We start from the raw sequence: 12,213 nt of genomic DNA on the forward strand, positions 1-12,213 counted from the left end.
GCTGTCAATCAAATCTTGTGCGGAGGCAGCAGGGGGAGATGGGACCAAGCCAGGCTGTGTGTCTGTGAATAAACACAGCCTGGCTCAAGAGCATGCCCACACGAGAGCCCCCATAGCAAAGGGGCTTGCTATGAGGGCACATAGTGAACAGGAGGAGCATGGAGGAGTGAAGGGACCCCAGAAGAGGAAGTCTGGGGCGGCTCTGTCCAAAACCATTGCACAGAGCAGGTAAGTATAACATCCATTTTATTTTAGGGACAATAAAGTTTACAACCACTAATTCAGCTATTGAAAAATGGTGATTAAACATACATACAAAAGTGAGAAGGAACCTTCAGTGTTGGGTGATAAAACACAGCAAAAACTGACAGGAGTTCTAAACCCTCAGTACTATCTAAAACAAAAAGTACACTATAACCCTTTCGCTGCCAGGCTGTGCACTCCACTTTTAAACTCAGCTGGCTGGACCATTTTTGCAATTTTTCCATTGATTTTTTATGTTTCCCTTACAGCTTTCAGAGTTCGTAAAAGACCCCCCCAAACCATATATTTTCTGAAAGCACATGACCAATACAATAAAAAAAATGTGCTACTGATTTTTAAGGCCCCACGATATATGCTCAAATGTTTATCAAAACAATATTTTCGCTGAAAATACACTAAAGTCAATATTAGCAGATAAAAACAAAGCAAGTTTTACAAAATTCCTGCTAAATATAAAAGATTAACCTGTATTGAGGTAATAACTAACAAATATTTATACATTTTAAATTGCGCCTTTTTGCAAAATGGTGAAAATCACACATATGCAAAAATGTAAATATCCAAATTTCTCACAAAATCTGGAGGTTTTCTTTGTTCACGTCCAGCTTTCAAAGTTTGTAAAAGACCCCTTAAACCATATATTTTCTGAAAGCAGATAACCAGAATAAAAGGAAGGTGCTACTGATCTTTAAGGCCCGCGATATTTGCGCAAATGTTGATCAAACAATATTTTTTTTAAAAATACGCTAAAATCATTTATTAGCAGACAAAAACACAGCAAATTTAAAAAATTTCCCACTAAATATATAAGCTTAACCTCTGTTGAGTTAATAAATAACAAACATTAGTAATATTAAAATTACACCTTTTTGCGAAATGGTGAAAATCACGTACGCAAAAAATGTAAATATCGAAAGTTCTCAAAAAATCTGAAGGTTTTCATTTTTCACTTAGAGCTTTCAGAGTTTGTAAAAGATCCCCAAAACAATATATTTTCTGAAAACTTGCATGTGTGCTGGACCAAAGCATGCATTCACATTTGTGTGCTAGAACTGGGGGACAAAGGCACTTTCATTTTTTTTTCCATTAATATTTTTTTTAATTGTTTTTATATTTAAACAGACAACTGCTGGCTCTAAATAGTGGTACCATGGTGATGCCTACAGGCATCACCTCTGTACAACCACTTGAAGCACAATGATGTACCAGATTTGTGTGCCAAGTAGTTAAATGCTGTGGCCATGATGCTTTGCTGTGCACCCGCTGCATAGTTGACCTGACTTCTGAACGCTACAAATTCAAATTCTGAGGAAGTGCCACAAAGCCCCTGCAACTGCGGCTCAGTACATTTGTTAGCAAAAATGGTGTTAAAACAGATGGTGAAGAGGCATCAAATCACTTCCTGACTGCCTGTCAGTAGCTTTTGGAGCAGGATGCAAATCTAATTCTACCCTTACTAGGTTTTCTATTTTTTTTTTATAATTTAATTTATTTTTAAAATATTTTTACATATTTTTTTTTGATTGGGATAGGGGGCTCCAGAGAGACAGTTACTATGAGCTTATAGCAGGAGGAAAGTAGGTCTGTATAGCATACGGAACTGACCTGCTGAAGTAGTGCTGTAGGTACGTACGCTGCACGGACCTGGCAGTGAAAGGGTTAATAGAGAGTAAGATTTTTTTCCTGAATGTAAACTTCCCAGATTTCACTGAAACACAACACTCAGTGCCGTAATATAATTTTACACAGCTTCCACCAAATTGCAAGCTTGAAGAACTTCATACACTTTCCATATGGTTTGACAGATGTGAAACACGTGCAGTGGATTAGCCTTTCAAGTTTTTAAAGAAAAAAAGGTTCTGACTACTCCCAGTAAAATACTAAAAGTAATGTGTAAAGCACTGTGTATACATTAATTTTCAATTATTGGTCAGTGGTGACTCTTACCATTAAATTTAACAGGTTGAGAAAGAACAGCTCCCCAAAATAAAAAAAAAATGGAATTGTTGAATATTTTATATTTTACAGACTGGCATCATGTTCCATTGACATCTATTGTGTTCACACAGGAGAAATATAACAAAACAAAATCTCTTCCTGCATATTGAAGACAATTTGGTATAAGGTAACCTGAAATGATTTCTGGCTAGAGTTACTTATGAGCAACTTTTAATTTATCCAACAGTGGTACTAATCGTCAAACAAAACGGTACTGTATATTGATATTTCTCATTCACAACAGATTGGTCATGAGAGAAATATGCAAACTAATTTTGCTGATCTAGCTGTGATGCTGACCTTCTAATTTTAGTACTGTGAAATCACTGACTTAAACAGTATGGAAATCAGGAAAGTCACAGAAAAGTCAGAGGTTATTATCTGCATACATTTTAGGGTCAGTGGCAAAATATTGAAGCAAAAGGATCAGTGAGACCAAAAAGTAACAAGCATTTTCAGCAATCAGCTCCTTGGCATTTCCTTATGATATAAACCAACACTTGCGCCCAGATTTTAAACAATAAAAATAATTATATAAAAGCAGCTTGCACATATAAAGGCAATATTATGATGTAAATGAAGAAAATGCAGCGCTAGTTATATAATAATCTTATGTCATTTTAACTAAAGTCCGTATAAGTTCCCAAATGAATGGAAGCAGGTGCATAAAGGGAAAAGTTTGATCCAAAAACCGTCACCATACACCCGAAACAGATTGGCCTCTTACCAGACAATTTGACCGTACAAAGTCGGTCAACATGAGCAGTGTGATATATCCTCAATAAAGATCCCCTCCAGAATGAAAAGTAACTTCTCTACCTTCAATGATCTCCAAATGGCAGATCATTACAAATGCAAATTGTACCGCATTACATTCTTTCCTGGCCTCGATGGCTGGGAATCTGACAATGGGGACTCGGAAGTGACGTCGCATCACTTCCAGGTCAGGACAAGAATGGTAGGGGAGTGGATGTGTCCGCTCTCCTCCCTGCCCTATACCCGCTGGCAGTCACTGGACTGGTCCCGGGCCTGCAGATGGGCAAGCGGAGCCCATGAGACAGAGGGTGGGGGCTAACACCATGGTGGGCCGTGTGGAAGCAATCGGGTGGCAGCACTGCCAACCGAATGCTTCCACCTGACACATGAGCCCTGCTGCTTGCCCACAGTAGGGTTAAAGGTATAAAAGACCTACCTGCCCGGCACCTGGAACTACATGTCCCGGGCATCAGGTGATATGAACTAAACATCCCTGATGAGGTCTCAAGGTACAATGTCTACTACAGAAAACACGCTGTTACTATGATAAATTCAGAAGTGTGAATAGACAATCAAATCACTGTAGCTTGACTACAAAAACAAGAAAAAAAAATAAATACAGCTAAAGCCAAGAAACAATATGCAAGTTTCAGTTAGGGGATCTCCCTAGTACAGTCACCAGACATAATTTCAATTGCCTGGATCCATCCACGTGTTATATATGGAGTTTCATCTAAAGCAACCTGATTCAAAAAAATGTCTCAAGTCTCTAGAGAAAACCCTGAAAGACTCCTGCCTATTGCAATATGAACATGAGGTGTACATGGTATGTGGTCTTTTGAAAAGACATCAGTGAAAAAGCTGAATCTTTACCTTAGTTAAATAATCATGGATGTTCAATGTTGCCAGTTTGGTGAGGTGCCCATTGAGACCCAAAGCCATGAGAAAGCCGGCATACTCATTGGCCAGCTCAGCATTCTTTGGTTTGTTGTATACAATCCAAGCAGAGTCTATCTGAGAAGCTGGAGCAATTTTCAAACCAGCAGCCACTCCGTTGTGGAAGCTAGCCCAACATGCCATGTTTGGAGGGACATCAATGTTTCCACTGTTGAGATCAACAGTTGTGTTTCTGGGAGGAGCTCGTCCTGCAAATTAAATTGGAAGTAATGTTTCAGTGTTCATAGCATTAAAAAGAACAGCCCTAAATTGATTGAAATATTATTGTGGAAGATATAAAAATATACACTAACCGAGATACAAATCAGATCAAAAATCCAGTATTTCACAAGCTAATGTTTTCACCTTACAAAATCATACAACTTTTCCATTATGTATTATTTTGCCTATTCTATGTAGGAAAAAGGCAGATATACTATCTCCTAGATTGTAAACTCGAAATAGTAGGGCCCTCGAACCCCTCGTGTATTGTATTGTTACTGTCTTGTCTCATGTTCTCTCCCCCTTGCTATTGTACAGTGCTGAGCAAACCCTTTGGCGCTATATAAATACTGTATAATAATATAATAATAATAATATACCTGTGAGGTTCAGTTTAGGAATAGGTAGCGGTTCTGTAGGCACTGGGTGATGGGAAAACAGAGTAAACATCCCTCTGCCCACTGGCAAAGCCATGGTCCTCTGACACAGCTGTAACAACCTGCAACAACACTTAGTATATGTTATTTTGTTATTTAGCAACACTTCAGATGCTTTCTTTGAGTCCTGCTCATGTCATCAGGGAATACTTTTGTGAGACAATGAAACTCCCTTCCACATTTAGCCAAGAGAGGTACACATGAATTTTGTTTCCGCTTCTGGGATCTGTATTTAATACTGCACACAAACAGCTGAACATTTCCAGCAGCTCCACAGATTACAAATATATTATTCCTACTCAGGGCAAAATTCTATTTTCGAGTCAACTGGGGGAAATGGCAGATTTTTGGGTAGGGCCTATACCCTAGATGCTGCTGTATCCACCAATGTTTGTTCTAAAAAAAAATAACAAAAATAAACGCTCCCTCACCCAAAAGGCACACAGATCACATGACAACTGTATGAACAAGGTAACAGATGGTAGTACACAACACTGAAAGTACGGTTACCTGTTCTCTTTCTCTTCTAAGTACTCATGATCACTCACTTCAGGCATCTGAACAACATTCACGCGTACAGGATGGGAACTTTGTAAAAGCCTGCGTACTTCCTGCACACGCAAATCTTCACTCCATATCAATGACATTACTTCCTGGTTTAAATCATTCATTCCATCGTCCTCTTCCTCACCCTCTCCTGGAGGAGGAACTTCTGCAGATGGTACTTGACCTGTCGACTATACAAACGGTAATTAGAAATAAGTATGAAACAGAGTAAATGAAGTTTGCATTCGCCAAGTGTGTGGCAGATTGTAGACTGACAGAGTTCACAGGCAACATTTATCAGAACTGCTTTCTAAGTTGTCTAAAAAAGCAAATGTCAAACAATGTTTCTCCTAACATCCGGAGTTCTCTGCAATACTATATGATGTATCATGAACAGTATCAAATACAACTAGTGATGCATCATAAAGATATCAGCATACATCTAACAAGGTGCAGGAAATGTCAATCTAGACAGAATTCATCTCACAGTTCCAGCAAAACTGTTGCATAATCACGTTGTGGGATTCCCATTCCACCTAATTCCAAAGTATTCATGTTGTAAAGCGCTGCGAAAACTGTTTGGCGCTATAGAAATCCTGCACAATAATAATAATAATTTATGTAATATTTACCCAAATTCTAACCGTATTTGCAAATCCCAAAAGTTAATGATAACTGTCAAACAGTGATAATGGGCCACATTGCTATTTCGACTACTGTTACAGTCATTTATTGTTCTGTTATTGTCTTGAAAAACTTTAATAAAAAAAAGAGTTGAAAGATAATGGGCCACATAAATATTAATAATTAAATTTTTTTTTATTAAACCCAAATTTTGATCTGAAAATTAATCTTTTAAATAAATCCAAAAAGTCACTAAAAATCCTTCAGTGTCCAAAAATTATTTTTCTTATGTATTGAACTGTCCAAAGATATGCGTAGTCATACACAGTTCTTCCTTGTTCCCATATTACCTCAAAATAAAGAAATAAACATAGTGCATTATCCTTATAACTTAATATGCCTACAAAACACCTCAGTGTACCCGTGTGGGCAAAATATATAAATAAATCAAAACACTATGTGCTACCAGCACTAAGTGACTGCAAATGTGAAAATATATCACAGCAAGAAAAAGTGAAAGTGAATGCACAAACACAAACAAAATAAAAACCCAAACACAAGATCTCCTGTCAATCGATGTACCTTACCAAACTGACAAAAGAAAGAAACAAGTACAAAACATGCTGCAAATCCTCCCTTCAATTGTAAACAAAATGGATGATGTGAACTCATACACTCAAGTAATAGTGAAAAAGGTGTCTTCTGTGAACCAAAACCTGTCATCCAGTGCACCTCACCAGAGGACAGGTAAACAGGACTTAGAATAGACCACCAGCTATCCCGGATCCTGTCTTCATACGCTCCGCACAATAATGATGGTACCACAAAGAGAAAAATATAGCAATAGTGCAAGACCTCCAAAGAACTTAAAGGCACTTTAATAAAACTGCTTACATTTAAAATTGCAGAGTAGTGCAGCTAAAAAAAGAACGAGCAGCAAAAGTATAAAGCTCACTATCTCCCAGATGTACAGGTGAAACTCAAAAAATTAGAATATCGTGCAAAAGTTCATTTATTTCAGTAATGCAGCTTAAAAGGTGAAACTAATGCATGAGATAGAACCCCAGAACCCCAAATCCACAATCTCAGAAAATTAGAATATTGTGAAAAGGTGCAATATTCTAGGCTCAAAGTGTCCCACTCTAATCAGCTAATTAAGCCATAACACCTGCAAAGGGTTCCTGAGCCTTTAAATGGTCTCTCAGTCTGGTTCAGCAGGAATCACAATCATGAGAAAGACTGCTGACCTGACAGTTGTGCAGAAAACCATCATTGACACCCTCCATAAGGAGGGAAAGCCTCAAAAGGTAATTGCAAAAGAAGCTGGATGTTCCCAAAGTGCTATATCAAAGCACATTAATAGAAAGTTATGTGGAAGGGAAAAGTGTGGAAGAAAAAGGTGCACAAGCAGCAGGGATGACCGCAGCCTGGAGAGGATTGTCAGGAAAAGGCCATTCAAAAGTGTTGGGGACTTTCACAAGGAGTGGACTGAAGCTGGAGTCAGTGCATCAAGAGCCACCACACACAGACGGATTCTGGACATGGGCTTCAAATGTCATATTCCTCTTGTCAAGCCGCTCCTGAACAACAAACGTCAGAAGCGCCTTACCTGGGCTAAAGAAAAACAGACCTGGTCTGTTGCTCAGTGGTCCAAAGTCCTCTTTTCTGATGAGAGCAACTTTTGCATCTCATTTGGAAACCAAGGACCCAGAGTATGGGGGAAGAATAGAGAGGAACACACTGCAAGATGCTTGAAGTCCAGTGTGAAGTTTCCACAGTCTGTGTTGATTTGGGGAGCCATGTCATCTGCTGGTGTTGGTCCACTGTGCTTCATTAAGTCCAGGGTCAACGCAGCCGTCTACCAGGAGATTTTGGAGCACTTCATGCTTACTTCCACAGACCAGCTTTATGGGGATGTTGACTTCATTTTCCAGCAGGACTTGGCACCTGGCCACATTGCCAAAAGCACCAAAACCTGGTTCAATGACCGTGGGATTACTGTGCTTGATTAGCCAGCAAACTCGCCTGACCTGAACCCCATAGATAATCTATGGGGCATTGCCAAGAGAAAGATGAGAGACATGAGACCGAACAATTCAGAAGAGCTGAAGGCCGCTATTGAAGCATCCTGGTCTTCCATAACACCTCAGCAGTGCCACAGGCTGATAGCTTCCATGCCACGCCGCATTGAGGCAGTAATTGCTGCAAAAGGGGCCCAAACCAAGTACTGAGTACATATGCATGCTTATAATTTTCAGAGGTCCGATATTGTTCTATGTACAATCCTTGTTTTATTGATTGCATGTAATATTCTAATTTTCTGAGATTGTGGATTTGGGGTTTTCATGAGCTGTAAGCCATAATCATCACAATTATGACAAATCACAGTTTGAACTATCTTGCTTTGCATGTAATCTATCTATCTCATATATTAGTTTCACCTTTTAAGTTGCATTACTGAAATGAATGAACTTTTGCACGATATTCTAATTTTTTGAGTTTCACCTGTATAAACTACTTCCAAGATGGCCGATTCAGAACACTGACACTGGATGATTTTTAGTGACTTTTTGGATATATTTAGAAGATTCATTTTCAGATCACAATTTGGGTTTTTGGACACATAATTTTTTTTTTTTTTTAATTATTAATATTTATGTGGCTCAATATCACTGTTTGTACTTGCCTCTCTGGTGTTGTATCCTGGTGCTGTAGCTCACCCTCTTTAAAGTTCAGTAAACTGCTTATTTGAGCAGTTGCTAACTTGCTTTCAGCTGGAAGTTGTCTGGCTATTCTCTGTAAACTCCAAAGAGTGCAAATGTGTAATAATGTGACATGACCATGGTAACACACAGGTGTCCTTTTATATACACTAAAAAGAAACAATAGGTGGCTAAACAGAGATTTTCAAAAAGTCAGGAATCTTTAGTATTTTTCAATTTTTAGTGCTTTAAAAGCTACGAACACTCATTACTTCTCTGATGTTAAGCCCTGCTACTTCTTTTGTAAATATCAGACTATGCATGAACACTTAAGACTGCGAACCCCTAATCTGTGTAATGGTTTAAAGGTTAACGTACTAAAAAAAATGTTTCACAGCACATTCATTGGGGAACCCAGCAGGTGTGTGGCATATAAACCCTGACCTTAGAATGGAAACTAAGCTGGAAAAGCAGAAAGGTACTGCTTCATCTCTTGTAGGCTATACCCCTCACCACCGAATGGTAGAGTTCAATTTCTGCCTTGTGAATTAGGAGGTCTTGTTTCTAGTTTCAAGTAGGAAGAGTCTTTCTTTTTTCTACCTTTCAGTGAGCCATTCTTCTCTTTCAATATGGTCTCACATTATTCCTGCGGGCTCTAAGCAGTGTCCCATCATGACCCAAACCTGGAGATCCAATGCCAGAGATACTCCAAGCAAGCAATTAGATTTCTACTAGATTTGAAGTAAATGATTGAGAGATTTATCATCTTCAGTATTTTACAGTACATGGTTTTCCTTGCCGAGTTAAATGGAACATATACCCAGGTACTGACTACACACCAGCACTCCATGAGTGAAAAGTGCTTACTAATTCCTGTAAAACAAATATATCAGAGAGGATATACAATAGCTTATTGCCTTTCAAAGCCCACGTGTTTACCATCTGTAAAGAGATGCCCACATCAAATATATTATTACAGTGTATAGTTATTTTATGATAAATCATGGAACCGCACTCTTTTGGCTCAAAAATGAAACACTGGATGTAATACCAAACTCTGTGTGTAGATTTTTTAAGCCAAAAAAGTAATAATGTTAAAAAAAAATTACTATAAAACGATTTAAGAAGCCCAATCGAGAAAAAATATTTAGCAAGAAAGGTAAATCTGCTTGCTCAGTTACTACTTACAGATTTGGTCTGAGGAAAGTTTCCTTCACAGGCTTGTTTCGAGAGGTCTTGGCGTCCAATGAGAAGGCAGACTGACTCTGGCCAGTCAGAAGCAGGATGTTGTCGACATTGGTAGATTGCATGTCTTATTGGAAGAGCAACTCCAAAAGGTAGAGACTCTAAATCTTGTAAGGAAAATCCTTAAGGACAAGGAAAACAAATGCATTATAAGAAAACCTCCTGACTAAATGAATTTTACAAAGATTTTTCTGTCTGGTCATACTATGCAAAGCAGCTTTAACAGTCTTGCTATCAAAGACCATAAAGTGGTTGTAAAGGCTGAAGGTTTTTTACCTTCAGGCATTCTATGCTTGAAGGTAAAAAACCTTCTGTATGCAGCCCCGCCCCAGGCTCCCCTCTCATCTGAACCTGATCTCAAACCAGCTTGTGCATGGAAGCAGCAGCACTCCAAGCTTTTTTCCCCCTCTTTGGCTTAGACACACCATTGGCTCATGCTGCTGTCAATCACAGCCAGTGAGGAGGAATGGGGCGGTGCTGAGCCCCAGTGTGTGTGTTAATGAACACAGAGCGAGGCTTGGGAGCAAAGCATGTATGAGTGTCCCCATAGCAAGAGGCTCGGAGAGCATCCAGAAGTGTTGGCAGTGTCAGGGAAGACCTGCCCATAGTGCAGGTGAAGTTCCGCGGCGCACAAATATGCGCAGAGTCCTTACGAGCCAAACAGATGTGCGGGTACTTGGACATAGGGGCGCGCGCCTGTCACTAGTGCTGGCGCCAAAAGGGCTATTTAAATTGGCTGCAGTAGTTGTCCCATTGCCGTATGGTCTTTTCCCTGCTCGTGTTCCCCGATTCCAGTGATTGTCTACGGATACCGAACCAGCCTGTTCCTGATCTCCGCTTGATTGCTTCCTGCCCTGACCTCTGGCTTGTCTTGGATTATTCTTCTGTCTCCGCTCCTGTCTGATTGATCTTCCATTGCTGACCTGGCCTGTGACAGGACTACTCTTCCTCCTGCCGCTGTAAGGCTGATCTGCCTGACCGATACCGAACCCGGCTCGTCTGACCCTGCATCCTCAGCACACTGAGCTCGAGTATCCATCCATCCCGCACGGCTACATCAGAACCCTGCTCCTTGCCTACAACTCATCAGCTCACCTGCTATTACCGGACTGATCACAGGCACTCATACCCCACCGTGCCCGTGACCGCTGTCTCACCATCAGCAGTCCTTGAGCCAGAGTTGTACGGGAAGCCTGCCTCTTCACGTCAGGCTCAATATCAAGGTACGTGACAGGCAGGGGACCCAAGGAGGAGGATTGGGGCTACTCTGTTGAAAACCACTGCATAGAGCAGGTAGGTATGACATTATTATTATACAGGATTTATATAGCGCCAGAAGTTTACGCACCGCTTTACAACAAAGGGGAAGACAGTAAAAATACAATACAAATTAATACAGGAGGATTCAGAGGGCCCTGCTCGTTAGAGACATGTTTATATTAACAAAAACTAAACCTGTGGATGAAATGTGGATGAAAGAGCATACGTCCAATTTTATAGCTGCCACTAACAACACTAATGCTTAGTCGTCCAGTTATATGAATCTGCTTCCCATTAAACTGAGGCTGCATTTTCAGGAATATGACAGTTAACAAAAAACAGGAGCCTCTACTGTGTGTAAGGGACAGCTGGTAGCCATGTTTCCTGAAATGCCTTATGTTTTAATTACAATAACTAAATCTTAAATTTTTATGATCTACTACTATATACGGTTGTATTTTAGTAAAGGATACAATGTATGCAATAACCTTTGTAAAAACCTCATGGATTAAATAACCTTTGTAAAACTTCTTTATTGAAATGGTTATGAAACGTATTTTCAGTTGCTTATACCCATCATCTGAAACCTAAAATATACATTCACCCTACCTGAAAATCAACATGACCAAAACTACCTAGGATTAGGGAAAACACGGGGAAGCATTAAAACATACCTATGTCGCTCATCCAAACAACCAACTTTTCAGAAAGATCAGAAACAACTGGGTTTAGTTTTAAGCTACACCTAAAAAGAAAATGTAAAGGGAAGGAAAAATGAGTGAATCTCAATTATAATAAAAAAAACTGTATGCTTTATACTAATTTTCAAACCTTCTGATATCCTCCTGCTGCTGCTTTCTCTGTCCTGAAAATAGAAACAAGTCAAAAAAAGCATTAGTGAGGATGTTAAGCACACTGCGACTTACAGCCAAACCAAAAATACTTAAGATTTGGACAGAGTGGGGAAAAGTTAGATTTTTTTTAAAAGGTATTAAAACCTGTTTAAATTTCCATTAAAGTGTTACTAAACCCAGGACCCTGCATTCACTATATCTGGTCACCCACAGTACACAGAATATGGAAATACAATTATTTTAGTAAATATAAACTGCTAAATACCTTTTACCTTCTATCAGTATCCAGCCGAGCACTGGTTAAAGCTTGTTGGAGGAGTTTTCATTCTATTGTAGGAGGATGCAGGACCCCTGAACTCTGTCTGGACA

The 12,213-nt window shown here is 39.5% G+C and overlaps 1 protein-coding gene across 4 annotated transcripts in view; it reads right to left on the minus strand.

The window, feature by feature from the left end:
* ANAPC1 (anaphase promoting complex subunit 1) overlaps positions 1-12,213 on the minus strand; it is a 129,395-nt gene that overhangs the window by 46,987 nt on the left and 70,195 nt on the right. For all 4 annotated transcript variants that reach the window (XR_016315402.1, XM_089693256.1, XM_089693257.1 and 1 more), the window contains 6 exons: positions 11,822-11,855; positions 11,665-11,735; positions 9,674-9,852; positions 5,124-5,350; positions 4,557-4,675; positions 3,892-4,163 (listed from right to left, as the gene is read on the minus strand). Coding sequence is in view for 3 of the 4 variants with exons in the window: in XM_089693256.1 (XP_089549382.1) it covers positions 3,892-4,163; positions 4,557-4,675; positions 5,124-5,350; positions 9,674-9,852; positions 11,665-11,735; positions 11,822-11,855 (902 nt within the window). In the remaining variant the exon portion in view is untranslated. The remainder of the gene's footprint in view (positions 1-3,891; positions 4,164-4,556; positions 4,676-5,123; positions 5,351-9,673; positions 9,853-11,664; positions 11,736-11,821; positions 11,856-12,213) is intronic.

Source organism: Staurois parvus, unplaced genomic scaffold (genome assembly GCF_062004578.1).
Source record: "Staurois parvus isolate SC_StPar_1 unplaced genomic scaffold, SC_StPar_1.0 ptg000619l, whole genome shotgun sequence".
Lineage (NCBI taxonomy): Eukaryota > Metazoa > Chordata > Amphibia > Anura > Ranidae > Staurois > Staurois parvus.